At 44.8% G+C, this 19,151-nt stretch overlaps 1 protein-coding gene across 1 annotated transcript; it reads left to right on the top strand.

The window, feature by feature from the left end:
* Nucleotides 1-11,741: 11,741 nt before the first annotated feature.
* Nucleotides 11,742-17,331, top strand: LOC117011508 (RNA polymerase II elongation factor ELL2-like). Its single transcript, XM_033086919.1, has 6 exons — nt 11,742-11,804; nt 12,171-12,498; nt 14,727-14,793; nt 16,448-16,619; nt 17,049-17,093; nt 17,233-17,331. The coding sequence occupies exons 2-6, from the start codon at nt 12,321-12,323 to the stop codon at nt 17,329-17,331; spliced, it is 561 nt and encodes a 186-aa protein (XP_032942810.1). The 5' UTR covers nt 11,742-11,804; nt 12,171-12,320.
* Nucleotides 17,332-19,151: the final 1,820 nt, after the last annotated feature.

The raw sequence follows: 19,151 nt of genomic DNA, 5'->3' as shown, positions 1-19,151 counted from the left end.
CTAAACTATGTTTTTACTGTATGAAAATTATTTTCATGGTCTTCTTTCTCTAATAAAAAGAAAATACAGACAGGCTTAAGTGCATTATTTAGTCTTATTTATTTACTGAGTGTAAAAAAGTACATTAGAGTTGTTATAAATGAGAAACAAAAGTCTCAATATTCAGCAAAATTTAGATTGCTTTCTTGTATATAGACAGAGCAAAGCAGCGCTGGGGAGACGTGAGGGGTCACTGCCCACTCTACGCTCTGTCAAACCTTGGTTTGCAGCTTCTTCTTATAGTTGTAATCAATACTTTTTGGTATTTGCTGTCATAATTTTGCCGGGCAAGCAGTGGTGGCCGAAATCAACATCTGTGTAAAGTCTCTGGGAATCAGCCTCCTAGATAACCATCTGGTCTTGGTAGATAAAACTGGCAGAAATCGGGAAGTTCTGGTACTTTGTAGATAGGCAGTCATTGATAAAACAAAGGCAGGAAGTCTGATTTTGCAAAATCTATCAGACCATTGGAAAGTCTGATTTACAGACTGGTAGTAGATACAAATTATTTAGAAAACATAATATTAATAACAGGGGGATTTAAAACAGAATAATTTAATCACATTATTCCTTTATCAAGTGTCTGTGCTTCACTTCAGACTTTAGTATTCTGGTTCGTACAAACCCCAATACTTTTATGATTAACATGAATCTTTTATCAATTATCACAGAGTAAATGTACATTTTAAAGTAAAGTAAAAATGTAATGACGCAGTAAACCATCCTTCGGAAAGATTTTCTTGTGCCATGTGAATTGCATGTTAAAGCATTTGCCAAGGCATTTGGATGCTGAAATTTCAGCCTTGAGTGGGGTTTGGCCTGGGTGACCTCCAGCAGCCCCCTCCAGCCCCGAGCACCCTGGCGGTTCTGTGCTCTCTGTGTTCAGAGTAGCAGGAACAAGAATCCCCCTGGCTCCCTGGTGTTGGCACAGCACAGCACGGGACAGGGCGAAGGTGGCAGCCCAGCTCCACTGTCCCTGTCCCGGGGCTGGGGGCGGATGCTGGGGCCGTCCCCCACAGCTGGGGATGCTGAATTTTTTTTTCACATTTCCACAGTGTCACAACTTCTGCTTCCCTCTTTCAGAGGAAAAAAAAAGAAAAAAATAATTCCACGGCCAACCCCCCAGCCTGAGCTGTGCCCTGCCTGAGCCAGGCCTGAGCTCAGCCCAGCCCAGCCCAGCCTAGCACCAGCTCAGCCCAGCCTAGCACCAGCCAGCCCAGCCTCAGCCCAGTCCTAGCACCAGCCCAGCCCAGCCCAGCTCAGCCCAGCCTAGCACCAGCCCAGCCCAGCTCAGCCCAGCCTAGCACCAGCCCAGCCCAGCCCAGCTCAGCCCAGCCTAACACCAACCCAGCCCAGCTCAGCCCAGTCTAGCACCAGCCCAGCCCAGCCCAGCCCGCCCACCGCTGCAGCCGTGGAGGACCCCGGGTCCGAGGGGGCCGCACCCCCACCCGGGCTGAGCTTGCTGCTCCCCCCAGGAGTTCCTGTGCTCCCTCAAGGGGCAGCTGCTGCTCACAGAGTCAGTAAGGACGGGACACCAGGGCTGGGGGTGCTGTGGATTTTAATGGATGGCCCATTAGCAGAATATCTCCTACAGAGATAAAGATCACTGCCCCACCTGTTCTCAGCAGATGGTGATAGAATAGATACTTTTGGTCACATCCTGCCTTAACCTCCTATCTTTAATGATTTAAAATACATTATGACTATGCTTTTATCATCCACTGAATACACTTTGTGGGAAGGGGGATGAAAACGTGTGTTTAATCAAGTAATAGCAGAGTATGTTAATGATGAGGCAAGAGCGGATTAATCATTGACCACGTGGCGGCAGAGGGACAGCGTATCCAGCCGGACAATCAAGCAGCAAACATTCCCAGGCAGGTACTGGACAATGTAAAGAGCATGGCCCAGAAAGCATTAGTCCAGGTACCTGAAGGTAGTACCCTACTTTGGACTATGTGAACATCAGGCAAGAGCCTGCAGAGCTCTAGATGAAATTCATTGACTGTGTTAGGCAGGCACTGGACAAACAAGTCCAGGATGAAAGGACCAAGGACAATTTATTAAGATCATTAGGGGTTGTCATCTACCACTACATGGACAGCATCCTCCTCGCTGCCAAGGACAACTCAACATTGGATGCAGCACTGGTAGAGACCATCAAAGCCATCCAAAAGGCAGCATTTACCATTTCAGAGGAAAAAGTACAAAGAACTCCCCCATGGAAATGTTTGGGATACTGGATCTTGGCACAAACCATACAGCCACAACATCTGTGGCTCAATGAAAACCCGTGGACCTTGCTTGACATGCAAAACCTTCTTGGGACCACTAACTGGGTAAGACCCCTGTTGAGGATTTCAAATGAAGATCCATTGTTTACATTGCTAAAAGGAGATTTAGCATTGTACTCTTCCGGACACCTAACACCAGAGGCAAGGAACGCACTGAATAAGGTATCCCAAGTGATATGGACTCGTCAGGCACATTGGATGGACCCTCTGCTGCCTTTTTTAGTAGCAATTGTGGGAAAGGGACCCCAGCCTTATGTCTTAATTTTTCAATGGGATGATATGTTACCTGACCTCCTATTAATTTCAGAATGGGTTTTCCTTTCTCACCAGCCAGAGAAGACAATCACTACACAGTCTGAAATGATGTCCCAGCTGATCATAAAAGCCATCGTGCAAATTGCCATAGAAAATTACACAGGCCAAACTGCTATTCACTACCCCAAACACAGATTATTGCCTTCCAATTTCAAGTTAGTTCCCAAACCTCTAAAATCCATCAACCTCTCAGAGCCCTCACACTATTTACAGATGGGTCAGGAAAATCTCATCAGTCAGTAATAACCTCGCAAGGCCCTGAAACTAATGATTGGCAATCAGATATCGAGATTGTTGAGGGCTCTCCCCAAACTGTAAATTGACTGCAGTAAATAGAGCATTTTCTAAATTGACCTGTTCCTTTTAATTTGATTACAGATTTGGCGTAATTAAAGCAGGAATTGTTGAAAGGTCTGAAAAATATTTCTAAAATACATTGCTAATGATCAGTTGTATTTTTTGCTTAAAAATGTAATCTTCCTTCTTTCCCAAAGGCAGCACCCTTACTTTATCACGCACATCCGTTCCCACACTTCCTTACCCGGACCACTGACACAAGGTAATGCCCAAGCGGATACACTTGCCATGGCTGTGCAAACAACATTGCCGAACATCCTGGAGCAAGCAAAGCTCAGCCACGCCTTCTTTCATCAAAATGCCCATGCTTTCCAAAGGATGTTTAACATCATCAGGGACCAAGCAAAGGCAATTATAGAGGACCTCAGTGGATCCCAGTGAAAAACATCAAGCCCTGCTTACAATCACTAAAACCTGATTCACTAGAGGAACCCCCAAGTCCACCCAGGACAGAAACCACCAGACCACAGCCTCAAAACCCAGACCAGAGAGCTCTTTTGACAATGGACACTAAGAAGCTTCTGCTCACCTTCCTCAGCCTGGTTAACACCATGCTCCTGGCCAGTGGCTGGGGAGTCCCACAGCCAAAACACAAGGTGTGGGTAACTCTGGTGGAAGCCACAAAGCAAGATACCCTGTGCCTGCGTTCAGTGGCCTGCTCTGATGTAGACACCATCAGACACAGCAGCTTGCAGAGCAGGGCAGCAATAGACTTTCTTCTCCTGGAACATGGGCATGGCTGGGAGGACTTTGAGGGGATGTGTTCCATGAACATCTCCAGCCACAGCGAGTCTATTCACAAGAGTACCCAAGTATGGAGGGAAGGATTTAAGAAGCTCCAAAGAGAGGATGAAGACTGGTTTAATGAACTCTTTAAAAGTTGGGGATTAAAAGGTTGTGTGTTTTCTACAGTTAAAACAGGACTGTTAATCCTTACAGTTTTCATTGTTGTGTTGTTAGTTCTTCCATATTTGTTTGGATTGTTTTCAAAGTGTCTTGCAAAGTTCTTTCCGTTCCATTTTTGTAGTTAAACAGAAATGGGGAGATGTGGGAGTTGGCCTGGCTGGGACACAGAGTCAGCCAGATTTCACCAAGAAAGAACCAGGTGTTGAGTTCAAGCCCTGTGAGACATTTGTTAACTTAGGGCAAACCTAAGTGTTCTTCCGACAGTCCTGAGAGTTATTACATTAATTGGTTGAAGTTCTGTTCCCCTGTTGGTTACTCGTCCCCCTTATATGGTCATAGTTCCAGAAAGTTCTCCCCCGAGGGTGTATATTGTCACATCCCCCTTGTTTTGGGTCCTGAGAGTTTGTTCCTGGACATCACCCCTGTTTTATTTTCCATTAATGTTTTTTATTTTTTGGCCAATTCCATTGTTTCTTCTCCTTTATTTTTTGCCACTTAAACCCTCAATACTCTGAACCCAAAAGTTTTTTTGCAGCCACCCTCACAGATCGTGGTGACTCCTGCTCTGAGTACATAGTTTAGTTGTTTTTTGAGAAATACGCTCTTTTCTACTGGGTTCTTTCCTTCATTCCCAGTCTTGGACCTAAATATGGAGCTACTGTGCAAGTTGAAGGCACTCGTGGATGAACAGTGCAAAGGGCTCAGTCAAATCTGGTAACTCCCAAGCAGGAGTTGTCAATGCCTTTTAAGACATCAAAAGGTTTTTTAACATTCTGTATTCCAGTGAATCATTACAACCTTGGATTCTTTCACGGTTCATACAAAGTGAATTCCAATACTCCATAACTGTGGATCCATAATCAACACCATCCAGTCATTCCCTAAAAGGGACATAGTTCTCTTACAGATCTGAGCTCTGTTGTTTGACAAATTGCTTCCTTCCTTTCTGTTCCCCAAACTACACTGCCCTTGTGAGCGTGGCAGCCAGGAGACCAGACCTGGCCAGATATGAACATGGTCTTGAAAAGAAAGACAAGATTTTGTGATATGGAAAAGGAGCTTTGGATTATCATATTCAACACATTTTCAATGACATCCTTTTATTCTCCTCTCCCTGTAATGATTGGACAAGAGGTTGTTTGGTTTTTTTCCTAGTGCCAGCTGACTGAAACCAGGAGTAAGCTTGGGTATGGAGAAAATGGAAGTAAAACCATCATAAGCTGACTATAAAATATTTTTCCAGATGTGTCAATAACTTCAATGGCCACCTGCAGTCAGCACAACCATCAGCCTGTAATTCTGTTCAGAGTGAGTGATGGCTCTTCCCTGTCAGTGCCTCCTGCAGAGCACATGAGGAGCAGAGAGCAGAGCACAAGGCATGCACAGGCCCATGTTGCTGGCTTGCTTCCTTTTAGGAGACTGGAATGAGGAAATGTCTGGGGGGATTTTGTCAAAGAGATGATATTTGAGTGAGCATGTACGTGCTCAAAGCCTCACAGAACTGCCCAGCCCATGGCAGGATCAACCAGTGCTGGGAGGCTGCACCTTGCTGCCCTAGTGAGAGGTGTTAAGCTGCTCCTTCACCTCAGAGACAGCCAAGTACAGCACTGTTGTGCAGAAACACTTAATTATCCCTGGTTTGCACGGCTGCAGCAACTGGGGTGGCCGGAGCGCCCCTTCCTGCACTTGGAAATGAGCTGAGTCAGTCATGGGACAGGGCAGGGCATTCCCCCCTGTGCCCATTGGGAATTCCCTCTGCCCTGGGTGTGTCCATCCAGCTCCTCATGTGACATCCCACCCAGCCTGGAACATGGAACTCCCCGTTTCCAAGGACACGTGGCCATTGTCCCCAGCACACGGCAGGACCGCTCAGACCCTTCCGCGGCTGCAGCGAGAGCGGAGGTGTCAGAGCGTTCAGCGAGTGCTGCTCCACATTGGTTGGATCTGGCACCCGCTGCTCCAGAGGCTGATCCACGCACTGAGTGGAGGTAAATATTTACAGTTCTGTGCAGAAAGGGGGCAGGGGGCTCAGTGGCAAATTCACAAAGCCAGCATTGTAGTTTCCAGAACGCTTTAGTATTTATGAATTTTAGCCCACAAAACTATTTGTATTGATTGACTGCAAGTTACCTAGTTGTCTTCATAATTAGTATTCTCTCTGCTGTTGGGTAATGACCCTCTTGCATTCTCATGCTGATTAGTCTGCATGCTCAGTCTCTCTCCTCTTCTTAGTGAGAGGTTTATTGAGTGGGTGGCCATGGTCTGCCCCTGCTGGAATGACATTTTACCCAGCCAGAGCTGATTGAGCACAGTTACTGTGTTGTCTTTATTAATTTATTCCTTGTCTTGGGGGTTCTACCAAATGTCCTTGTGCCCATCAATTCTGCATTCTTTGTGTCCTCCATCTGAGGTGCATTCGTCTTCCCAAGCCTTGCTAATCTTCCCTTGGTCTGAGGCCACTGAAGCCAATCAATCCCTACACATTAATAAGGCAATTGAGCCAACAAGGAACCTGCCCTTTCCAAGGCCTGGCCATCACTTAGAGCTTGTTGGCTACTTCTTGTTTCATGGAAAAATCTCCTTTTTTGTTAATGAGCCTTGAAAGCCAGAAAGGCCAAAGAACAAAGAACACACATTCCTAACAAATACTGTACATTTTCCAGACTTTGCTGCAGGATCAGTGGCTGTGTGGCAGCGGGAGCAGCCGAGGCAGAGCGGGATGGCGGAGCTGCGGGCCTGGGCACGATCCACTGTGTTCCGCAGGGCCCCAAACCGCACTGCATCCCGCAGGGCCCCCACGGCCGCTGCGATGCCCCTCAGGGTGACCCAGAGGTGCCAGGAGCAGCAGGTGAGGGGCGGCTGTCGGGCTCTGTGGGCTGGCACTGGCCGGGGGCTTGGCCATGGTGTTGGTGCCAGGTGCTGCTGACCCTGCGGGACCAGCTGGGCAGGGCTGGGCCCCACTGGTGCCCCACGGCCCCTCTGAGGCGGCCGCCCCGGGGGAAGCGACTCCCAGGGATGAGTCTGAGGAGCTGCCAGTGGAAGTGGGAGCTTCCCCAGCCTGTGACATTCAGTCCATTCATGCTCTGGGAATGGGTCTTGGTAAAAATGCTTGGAATTGTCATTGTTCCTTGTTTATACCAGGGTCATCAGAAATGCAAGGATAAATGAAACCCTCAAACTGTAACTTGTTTTCACTACTGATAGTAGGCCATTACTTTATTCCCAGCTCTGGTGCATAATGGAGAACTCCAGCCACATACACGCCACTTTCAAAGCTTTTCCACTTACTGATACATTTTTAAAGCACAAAGAAATTCCTGTCCATTGGTCTTAAATTACATCATTCATGTTATCTATTAATTGGCATTCTCACTTTTATTGGTATTGATGTTTCCTATTCTCATGCTAATAAGTTCACATTTTTCAGTCTGTTTAGTATCTTTTTCCCAGACAAGTAGTTTTGAGCTGTGAGGCTGAAATGTTGTTATTAGTTTCTTCTTTGTCCTTTGGTCACTCCAACATGTTCTTAGAGGGCTAGGAAGTCTAGATTCCAGGTGTCCAGCCTTTTATGCCCACAGGCTTTGTTCATTGAGAGGTATCAGGGTTAGCAAAACAAAAAGTTTTGGGGATCTAACAGTCCAACTCTAACAATAGATCACCAAAAGGTACCCACCTACCTACATTCTAAGGTGGAAAATTACAATGTTTAAGATGAATATACTGCCTATGATTAATATACTGCTTAAAGAATTAATTACAAAGGTAATTAAATTCATTAACCGGGAGAAAATGTAGGCTAAACAAGCAGTGAAAAGCTGCATGAGTAATCCAAGCTGATGGGTTTGGTACCTGATGTGATTTGTTCCCATTCTTCTATAAAATGCACAGATGCTCCTAGAGCAGACTCATTCATTAAGATTCTGTAAAGGGATGTGAAGTTCAGGTGACTCCCTGTTCCCCTTCATGTCCAGTCCCTGTCCTAAACTCTGCCAGTACTGATGATTCAAACAGAAATGCTAGTAGAATTGTGTTGAGGCAGCACTTAGTGCAAATGACAGTGACAAGGATGAAGGATGAAGAGTGTCACAAGCAAAATATTGAGGGATTTCTAAAAGACTTTGAAATATTGATTTTACAGATCTTTGAAAGTGATACTCCTATTTCAATAAAAGTTCAGGCAAATTTTGGATGAATAACTTCTTAGCTTCACTGTCAGCCAATTTTGCCTTCAGAATGAAGCAGTTGGGTGGCAGTAGGCTGTTTTTGTTGCCCTAACTTTCTGATCTTGGGAAACACTCGTGTTTTGTCATCTGAGCTCTGGCCAGGTCAGCTGTGCTCAGGCACTTGATTTCAAGGCAAGCCCGTGCCTATAAATTCCAGCAATTGGGAAAGGATGACTTGCTACTTGAACACTTGGCTGCACTGGAGGCCAAGTGACGGTCGCTGTCTCAGGGCAGTTTTGCAGCCGGCTACTGTCAGAGGGAGAATTGTGTCAGAGCAGATGTTTCAGTGATGGAACAGCAAAACTCTTCAAATCGAGCTCTTGTTTAAAATTAAGGGTCCGGTGAATCACCAGGAATGGAGTGTTGGCTGATGGTTTTACAGAACATTTCTTTTTTCCTTTTAGCTAAATGCCAGTGAGGCGTCGCACATTGGAAGTGTGCAGGTTGCCAAACTGTATAACCCACTTGGAGGTATGGTTGCTTTTCATATTTTGCTCAATGTCTGTAAGATTTTCAACTTGGTAGTTTTCTTTTTTAGCATATTTTTGGGACAGGGGTGTGTTCAGACATCTCAGTTGTAGGTGGTTGGGCGTCAGATAAGCCTTGCAATCTCTTGTCACTGCATTCAGCCATTGGCCTGTTTTCCTCTTGGAAAGCCTGCCAGTCCTTCCTTCTTACCATAGTGCTTGACAGGTTGGAATTTTGAGCATTGTAGTCATGGTTTGAACTACCTAATGCCCTTAAGTTTACTGGCTTGGTAGCTAATGTGTTGGTTTTGCAATTGGGTTTTGGCGTACCTAGGTACTGTGCTCATCCATTAAACTTCATTCAAAATTGACCAAAAATGTACTTGAGGAAGTCCCATCTAGAATTTCATAGGGCCAATATGGAAAACTCTGCTTGATTTAATTTTTTGTCTCAGTCATTTTTCAGTAACTATTGCCACAATACTTTTGGGTTCTTTTCAAGGAAAGTGAAAGGAAAATCATCTTTCCCATGGATTCCATAATTGTCCACAAAGCACAATGTGCTTAGGTGGTGCCATTTGTCACTAACCTGTTCTGAGCACTGTTTCCCCAAGGAGCCTGGCTCCAGGCAGACAGGAGGTGGATATTCCCCTCACTGGCACTCAGTGGCGCTGCCTGCATCAGTGAGCTGAACCAGGCACAGCTGCCCTGAGAAAAAGGGGCTCTCACCTGGCTGTGCTGCAGTCACTGCCTGCAGGGACATCCCTGCCACTGCAAGTGCAGCTCTTGCTCTGCCTTAGCTGAGTGCAGAGCATTCTAAGGCAGCAGCATTGTGGCATTTTGGAGAGATAAAACTAAACTCACAAATTTCTCATTGGGGATGTTTTGTTTCACGTGTGAATGATGATTTCTATGATGATTGGTGATAGTTTACGTAGATCCCAAGGGAATATTTTGCATTCAGGAATTGGGACTGAGGACTGGAAGTAGTGACGATAATTGTGGGATTTGTGCTTGCAAATTTTGCTGTGGGCTGGCACTGAGAAGCTCAGGTGAGACAGGTCTGGTTGCTGGTAGGGTACAGGGTGCCCTTGCAACATGCTCCATGCAGTACCAGTTAGGGATTGGGCTTTGTCACAGAATTAGAGAATATGCTGAGCTGGAAGGGATCCACAGGGATATGCAAGTTCAGCTCTGTCCCCAAGAATTCCATCATCATTTTAAATCAACTTGCTTGCATTCTCCCAAACTCCCCTTATGACCTTTCTTCTTCTCTTTTTATTTCCTTTGGGAAAACAAGCAGACATCAAAAGAGCCCAACCAAACCCTTCCCATCCTGCACCTGAGAAGAAGAAAACAACGCCCATGAAGCCTGCAGGCAGTGAAGGGAATCCTTGCACTGCTGTTTGTGGCCGACCCTACAGGGACAGGGTGATTCATTTACTTGCTCTGAGGACGTACAAGAAGCCAGAGTTACTCGCCCGCTTGCAGAGAGATGGAGTCAGGCAAAAGGACAAGGGTACCCTTGGCAAGATCCTCCAGCAGGTGAGATTGTGCAGTTTGTTCCAGCAATTTTTACCACCACGTTGTTCTTTCAGCCTTAATTTTTACTTGTTCCTCTATTGTATAAATAAGAAACTCTCCTTTTTAAATATTCCCTGTTCCCCATGGCTGTTGCTGAATTATGCAAACATTAATATATCATGTCAGAATATTTCCTCTTTAGCTATGAACAATGTCCGGGGAGGATAATTCAAAAAGATGCGGTTTTGAATGCAAGACTGGCTTACCAAATGGACTCAGATATTTGCTTCCCTTCCAAAACAACCTTAGTTCTGCTTTTAAGACATGAATTCCTGATTCTGTTATCTTTGTTACTTCTACAATTTTTTTAAACTTAGATGAGACAGGCACCAACACAAACCATCAGAGAAACATCAGTGTTTATCATGTTTTCAAAGAAAGAAAATGGCCAAATTTTGAGACATGGTTGCGGTGTGCTGAGTTATTTACTGTGTGGTAGAGTTCAAATTGATGGAGACTTTTCCTATCTCCATCCCAGTAGGAAGTCTCAGCAGATTTCAGGTGATGAAGTCTAAACAAGCACTTTTCATATTAGTGTTCTTTAGGTTTTACTACCTCCTTTTAACTTTTTGAGTAGATTTTGTATTTGACTTTAGGAAGATATGAACCTCATTTATTGTCAAAGGAATAGAGCAAGCCATGTGCACAGTGTTCTCACTGCAGGACTTTGCAGGAATGAACCCTGGCTCAGGCACATGAAGTGGGAGGGATGCTGGGCCTGACCACCTCTCCTTACACATTGTAGCACCAAATGTTGTTTCGAAAGGAACATTTGCAAGATATGAATACAGATACTGGGTTATTTCCAATTGGTGAAACTTTAATAGAGCTTAAAGCTCATGTGATAGGAGGAATAATTCATCTCTGTACCAAAGGACATTGTTCAGTTCCAGTTGGGTGCTCACAAACAGCTGTTCAGGACTAACTGGATTTCTGTAGTTTGCATATAGCAACCATAATGAAGGTTTGTTTTCTTAAATGTCTGCCTGTAGGTAGCCAACCTGAATATGAAGGATAATTCCTACAGTCTGAAGGAACATCTCTTTCAAACCCTTCAGACTGATTGGCCTGGCTACACTGAAATGGAGAGGGAGAATTTGAAGTTAATACTTGCTAGGTAAGTTCAGTCTTTAGAGGAAGGAAAAGAGACTTTTCAGAAAAAAACACCCTGGGAAATGAAGCCTGGCTTGTTAGAATATGCTGAGTCAGCAGACACCCATCAGGGTCATGGAGTCCAACTCCTGGCCCTGCACAGGACACCACAAGAATCACACCCTGTGCCCAAGAGTGTTGTCCAAATGCTTCTTGAGCTCCTGCTGCAGTGACCACTGGCCAGGAGAGCCTGTTCCAGTGCTCCAGCACCCTGTGGGGCAAGAACATTTTCCTGATCTCCAGCCTAAAGCTCCCTCAGCTCAGTTTCATGCTTTTTCCTTGGGTCCTGACACTGAAAATCTGTTTTACCTGTAACAAAAAAGATAACAGTTGATACTTATGCCTTGTAACCTGAAATGTTTGACCACCCTTACAGCAAATCAGCTCCATCTCAAAACACCACCAGCAGCAGCCAAGTGCCATCTCCTGAGCCTTCTGAGAGAGAGGCTCCAGCAAGATCTGCTCAGGTATTTGGTGCATTTTTAACATTCTCTATTGTGTATTAAGGTTTAACCCTCTGCTGAAGGTGTAAAAGCTGTGATGTGAATGTGCAGGAGCAGGCCAAAGCACGCTGTGCCTCAGGCATTCTGACAGCTTTGGCAGGAAGGCTGTGATCAGAAGAGAAGGTCCTGACTTGAAATCTGAAGATGAGAAAGTAGGAATGAGATAGAGCATGTATTTTCCTGCACTATTTCCTGGTTTGAATGATCTTTTTAGTTAAGAAAAATGTTTTTTCAACCATTGCCACTTCAGAAATGCTGCTTTTTCAGAATGGGAGCAAGTCCTGATCCTGATCATAGATTAATGGATGAATAATCTTGTTATTGTTGCAGAAACGGCCTCTGGCTCCTGACTTTACCAGTCCTGTGAAGAGCAAGAAGAGCCGAACTGGTCACCAGCAATTCACCAGTCACATCCAGCCAGCAGCTGGAGGCCTCTCTTCTTCCTGGGTGCTGCCTTCCACATCCCTTTTTACTGGGAACATGTCTCCAAGTGTTGGCTCCATTTCCCCCTGCATCCATGAGGTGCACAAGAAAGACAACTTCCAGAGGTCTAGCATCCCAGAGCCTGCCAGGGTGCAGAAGGAGATCCCCAATTCATTCGGGAAGAAAAATGAATTGGGAAGGCTGAAGCAGGCACATCCTTTGGATTTCGATGAAGGTATTCATATGCTGCTTTTCCTAACTCCTCTCTGGAGAACTCTGGTGTAAAACTTTGAATATTAAGAGGAGCTTCTGCCCAAATTAGGCCACAAGTGAGATCCTTTTCAATTGTACAGATGTTATTAACAGTAAATGCAAACTAGGGAGATAGGAAGGAATAAGAGAAGAGAGGTGGGCTGTGGGGAAGAGACAGACCTTAAGGATGAAGATATCACCACCCCATGGATTCTCTGTCATGCAGCCAGTCCTTCTTCAGCCTTGGTCTTGTTGGTGGTGGGGGTCCCCAAGTTGTTTTGGAGGTACCACCTTTATACTGCCCAAGATTTGAGTACCTGCAGGTACAGATGGTCACTGATGTTCTTAGGTCTTGGGCTGCAAGGGATGTAAGCTGTCATTTCCTTACTCACAGTCTCTCCAGCAGAATTTTTGTCGGGTGTCCTAATTCCAAACCTTCACTTGTGTTAAGCCACGACATAATGCTTTTCTTCATTCCATCTGTGCATCTCTTTATGTCCTGTTGTAGTGGCTTCTCTTATGGCAACATTCTTCTTTGACAGTGCTCTGAAATAGTTAATTGTGCTCTTGCACTGTGTGAAAAGGGAGCTTTGAAACCAGGGACTGGATACATGAAGGCACTGCTCGATTTTACTGCTCTACCATTATCCCTGTTGAATGGTCATGAAAACCCAAGACTTTGTTTTCTGTAATTGCATTACATTGTAAGTCTTGTTATTTAAAAGGCAACAACAGCAAAGGCCAGAATCTGTGATGCTGGAACCTTATCTAAGACTCCATTCATCTTTAGAGATTCTCTCTCTGTAGTGCAAAACAAATCAAGAGGAAAGAAATATTAACTAGATTGCTGTTGGGAGAACATGGAAGAGCTTGGCACTAGAAAGTCACAGAAAAGGGATGTTTCCTTTCCATTTGATTTCCAGTAAACTGACAATTGACTGAGTCACCACTTTTTCCACCAGCAGGTTTTCAAGTCTGCATGTTGAAGATAGAAACCCATTACACATTTATTGCAGACTAGTTTGCTAAAATACACAGATCAAATCTCAATGATTTCATCATTGTTCATTGAACTCAGCCTTTTCATGGAAACTCCAAAAGCTACAAAACCTGGGCTGGGGTTTCCTGGAGTTCTAGTTTGAACTGTGCCATGAGCTCCTCTGCATCTTAGGTGCAGAATGTCTTTCTTCAAAAGCTTTAGAAGTACTTCCAATTGAAAACTGCATTGAAAAGTAAAACAGAAATGCCCAAAGATATCTGATCACAGAGACATACCCAGTAGGGCAGAGTTCAGTTTCTTTCTTTGTGTGTTATCTCTTTCGGAAGTTGAATTTGCAAATTACTGCCTGGGTATAGACTGGAGGCATGTTTAGAGTGTGTAGATGCCTCTTTCAAGTGGTGATGTGTTTGTATAGACAGGGGCTTTGAGATGGTCTTTCCACATTTCCTCTGGACATACACATGGTACCAGCAAACCTTGGGATGACTTTGGAAGGATTCCTGCTTGAATCTATAAATACACGAGCATCCTTCTTCAGGAGCCAGTTACAAAATTCTGAGCAGCTGGTGAAGGAAAAATCTGGACTGTGTTTCAATCTGGGGCTTAGGCTGAAGCTTTTGTGTGGACTGAGCCATGAGAGCAAATGCACTTTTGGAAATGAAATGCTCACAGCAAAGCTGTTCTTACAACTTGTATTGAACATACTGTAACTTTCCTGCTGACAAGAGGGCAGAAACTTTGCATCCAAACTTTGGGCTTCTGGAATGGGCAAGGAAGTGGCGATAACAACAAGGCATGATAAGAACTCCAGCTTTTTTCTCTGGTTTTTGTTAGAACCGGCATGTTGTCTCACTCTTCCCCCTCTGTCTCTCTCAAGTTATGTTTGTTGAAACTGCATCTGTTGCTGCAAGACTTGAATGGTTGTGCAGATGCCACCTCATGCCTTCAAAGAAGAAAAGCTGAGCTGGGCTTTACACTGTGGGAGTGCAGAACCTGTAGAATAAAGTGGCCATGCTTTCTTTCTAAAGCTTGGAACTGGCTCCTGTAGAGAATGTTGTGTGTGCCCCTTTATTAATTTTCATAGTTTTTTTCCAAGTAATTTACTGGTGAGAAGAAAGCTCTGAAGGACTTTTACAAGGCCATCCAGTGGGTAATTTTTGGCTTTTTAAAGATTTCCTGATGAAGAGTGTCAAAATTCTGCTTTTCTGCAGGAACAAGAAAAGACACTTCCATTGTCTCCACATGCTCTGCAACAACCAACCAAGCAGACTACCTGAGGTGAGTAAAATAGCAATTAAGCCTTGCCACTCGCAGTGGGGTGCCATGTGAAGCCCTTCCCAGTTTTGAAAGGATGATGTTGAGCAGGTTTTGCTGTGCCTCCGAGGCCAAGAGCTGAGATGAACCCCGAGGTGGGTTCGGCCCAGCCGGGCCCTCCCTTGCTGCAGTGCAGCTGCACAGGGTCAGCTGCAGCCGTGGGGCTGCATCCCCCCCTGGGATTTGCAGTGCAGCAGGGAGGGAGAAGTGTGTGTGTGTGTGCTGTCAAACCCTGGGAACTGCTGCCAGCTCGTGCCAGAGCAGTGCTGTTGGCAGGGCAGTCAGGCCTCCTGCAGCCCTCGGGCTCTGGGGCAGCTGTGGCCTTTGGAGCAGGCGCGGCAGGGCCCTGGGGCACATTGGATACAGCCAGGGATGCTCCAGGGGAAGGCTGAGGGCAAGGCTGGCCCTGCAGGGAGCAGCTCAGGGAGGCCTGGGCTGGGGCTCTTGCTAGGAAATGGCTCTGGGCAGAAGCCACAAGTCCAGGCTAGTTCTTCTCTGGCACCTCCCAAAGTGTTGAGAGACATCTGTAGTTTCCTTTTCAGAACACACCAGCACACCAGTCAGGTGCATCTGGCCTGGGATCCATCCCTGGCACAAGCTGTTGTCTGCCTTTGTACTGAATTTCAGCATGCTCCAAGATTTACTGCTTGGAGCAATTAATCTCAGGAGGTTTTAAGGATTTATTCCCATACTGAGGTAGTTTGGTCATCCAAAAGAACCAGGTGCTCAGGCTCATAGGAGTAGAAGCATTGGTGTGCCAGTGTTGGGAAGTGGTGTCTGTTATTCTCATTGCCACTTCATCTTGAATTTGTATCATGAGCTTGGTAAACCTCACTCATGTTGATTTGAAGGAGAAGGGAATGAAGAAAAAAATTCTCCCAGCAGTGGCTTTAACTATTAATGATTAAAGCATTAATGATTAATTTAAGCATTAATTTTGCCCTCCTTAGGAGTTGATGTGGTTTGGGTTTTTTTAGTGTTAGTTTCAGAGGGTTTTTTTTGATGGCTGTATTACAGGTGCCTCAGTTCAAGGCTCAGTTTTCTAACTGCTGTCCAGTAGAAGAATCAAATTTTGTCATCACCTCTGCTTTGCTGTTAGACAGGCAGACATAAATGCAGCTCAGAAGTTCGAATCTGTGTAACCAAATCCATTAATGCAGTCCCTGCCAAAAATGTATTGCAGAGGGACTTTCAAAACTAAATGTAAATTTAAAAGTTTTTACTATCTGAAAAGAGAATATGATTTAGCAGTGTTTCTTCTCTTCCTGAAGTTGTGGTCTTTGTTGGTCCTTTGATATTTGAAATGAGTGCCAATGATTCCTAAATGGGCTCCACTTGCTAATGAAGAAAACCTCTACAATGTAAACTGTTAGTATCTAAGTGTCCTAGAAATGTGGCAGATTTCTGGAGTTACCTGATTACATCCTCTTCAAGCACATGAGCTTGCATGTAGAAACAGCCAGTCCCAGAGCATCTGCCTCAAAGCTTGGGAGTCTGTGTTTGACATTCACCACGTGCTTGGTGTAAAACTACACATGTGCTTTATGGAATAATACATGTGCTTAATTAGAATGTTCTCTTAGAGTTCACTCACAGAAAAATCTATTTTTTCCATTAGAAAATACACAGCCATCGTCTCCTTGGAGCAACGCCAGCACTACAAGGATGACTTCAGTGCAGAGTATGAGGAATACAGGAATTTACATGCTCAGATTGACAAGATCAACAAGGATTTCATGCAGTTTTATGAACAATGGAAGTGTCTGAATCCAGGCTCCGAAACCTATCAGGTAAAGAAGGACAAAGCCATGAAGGCTGTGCTCCATGCCAGCAGTGTTTTGGATTCCCTGGAGCTGTCAGTGAGACAAAGGGAAACTGCAGAATGGGCATATGTGCTGAGACACTGCTTGGGCTGGGTCTGATTTTTGCAAGACCCTGCCCAAAAACCCCTGTTTGAGCTGCCTGTGAACAAACAGTTAGGAGAGGTGTGTCCCAAGCAGAGTCTTGGAGCATGTGCTCCTTCTGTTCCCTATTGAGAGGCTTAATTGCAGATTTGGCTGAATGTGGGAGCTGGGGATTTGTTATTGAAACCTCCCAGAAGAGTGGTGGCTCACAGAGAAGAAAATCTCTAGAGTCAAACAGAGGGTATCTTTAGTATTTTACCTAGGTTTGCATTTTATGGTGGTAGTGAAACATTCTTCATGGTTTTTGCCTTGCAGATGCTGCTTCATCAAATCCTGGCAGATTATCAGCAGTTACAGCAGGTATGTGTGACACCAGACCTGCAGGACCGTGGTTACTGCTGAGTCTGGCTCAAGGCTTTTTTAAAGCAAAGCACATCAGATTCTAAACTCTGCAGAAGTGTTTGTATACCCTAATTTATTTTTTCTTTCTCCTTGACAGGGTAGCCCCAGCTACTCTGAAATGAAGAGCAGGTGCCAGTACCTCCACAAAAAGCTGTCTCATATTCAGAGGCGAATATCTGAATTTGACAAGCAGTAAGTGGAGTCCTGGCACCAGACATCTGCTTCAGCCTTTCATATCAGTGACCTCTGGATTTTTATTTTAAATTTGAGATTAGATTTTTAGGATTATATAAATTAGTATTGATCACTAGGTTATGTTAGAAGTGAGCAGTAGATTATTTGTTAAATATGTAGGATTAAATCAAAGAAGGTTAGTAAGTTTTAGACACTTAAAAATGTTAGTATTGAACTTTAACAATAATAAAGAAATTTCACTGTTGATAACTCTATATCTCGTTGTTTATACAGCATTTGGTGTGGCTTTCTTCTGGTCAATTCTTCAAGCCTTAAGTTTATCCATTGAAATAAATTTTTTCAGGAGAAGGAATCCCAGTATCTCTACTATGAAGTCATGTACATTTTAAGAAAATATTGTGGCAAATCCAAATTCTTTATGATACGTATTGGGGTGCTTTTTGAACTTGCAATTTAAACACTTTGCATTCTGCTGCCAAAGGCGTAGGAGTTTGGACAACGCCCTCCCCAAATCCCCTTGTTTTGGAGGGTTACAGAGGAATGCATTTGGGCTGCTCTAAGCTGTCAGTGAATATGGAAATCTTGGCAAATGTTTTGTAAAACACATTTACAAGTGCTGGAGAGAAGATACTTCAGTGGGTTTGAAAGAGAAATTGTTTGAATGTCTCTACATGGAAACTCTGGTAGTTTTGTAGTTTTGTCAAAAATACTCTGTCACAACCAGTCTTTCTAGAGAGACAGAGATTCCTGCACAGAACCATGTGGACTTTCAAGTCCAGTCTTTTTCCTAAGTTTCCTGTTGTTAATGCATTCAGCTGAAAGGCTAGAGGTGTGGCCAGCAATGGCATAACCTTCTGGGGAAGGATATGAAATTGACTGAGGGAGGAATATATTTGGGAACATTCAAAGGGGCTGTGAATGCTCTTGGAGAGTACTTTACAACTTCCTCAATTGTCTCCATGCCAAAAATGTTGAAGAAATTTTGGAGTGTTTGTGATTGAAGACCTGTAACATCATCTAAGCCTATTTCCATCCTGGTGCCACTCATAATTTCAGGGAAGAAGAGAAAGGAGGAGAGAAGACTGTGGTAATCACATCAGGATCATTTACTCCACAACCAGCCTAGAGTAGAATTGCTGAAAGGATTGTAGAGTGGGGATGTAGACTAGGATTGAAAAGAAATCAAGTTTCTGAAACCTCAACTCATTTGGAAGATTTGATTCCTTCTGACCCTGTGAGAAAGTTCAACATTTCCTTCTGAATTGCCAGTTGTTTCTTAATGCTGCAAAGAGAAATTTCTGGATTCTTTGGTGTGCTTCGGAAGACTCTTCTTTTATTCATCCTCCCCAGACCAAACTGCTTTTGTAATATGGCCCACTGGCCCATTTTTTCCCAGCTGTGTGACTTCTAACTGAGGCAGAAAGGGCATGGCATTTGCAGGAAAAACCAAAGGAGGAGGAGGGCAGCCAAGACATCCTAGTTGGATGCAGGGCTTCAGCTGTGACTCAAGAGCCTTTGGGTTCCTGTCACTTGGATTTCCATCCATGAGTGCAATATCTTTGGCTGGAGGAGAGTTTGGCTCCACTGAGAAAGCAGAAAGATCAGTGAGGGCGCTCTGAAAGGTCTCCAGGATGTGGTGCAGAGCTGTCAGTGACTGTGAGGTGAGAGTGAGCCCTGCCCTGCCCAGGGTGCAGCCCCAGCAGAGCCCTGGCAGAGCCCGGAGCAGCCTGAGCCTGGGCAGAGGCCGGCTGGAAGGAGCCCTTGGAGCTGCAGGAGGCAGCAGCCCGGCCCTGGGTGCCTCCTCCTGGCCCCGGGCGAATC

This window comes from Catharus ustulatus, unplaced genomic scaffold (genome assembly GCF_009819885.2).
Source record: "Catharus ustulatus isolate bCatUst1 unplaced genomic scaffold, bCatUst1.pri.v2 scaffold_73_arrow_ctg1, whole genome shotgun sequence".
NCBI lineage: Eukaryota > Metazoa > Chordata > Aves > Passeriformes > Turdidae > Catharus > Catharus ustulatus.
Note: the sequence above shows the minus strand (reverse complement) of the source record. Positions and strands in the feature narration are given on the sequence as shown.

Excerpts from the sequence above, each read along its gene's own strand:
- LOC117011508 (XM_033086919.1), top strand. The coding sequence starts at position 12,321 with ATGTCTCCAAGTGTTGGCTCCATTTCCCCCTGCATCCATGAGGTGCAC. Across the intron at positions 12,499-14,726 it reads TCCTTTGGATTTCGATGAAG|GAACAAGAAAAGACACTTCC; the intron begins GTATTCATATGC and ends GCTTTTCTGCAG. Across the intron at positions 16,620-17,048 it reads CAGGCTCCGAAACCTATCAG|ATGCTGCTTCATCAAATCCT; the intron begins GTAAAGAAGGAC and ends TTTGCCTTGCAG.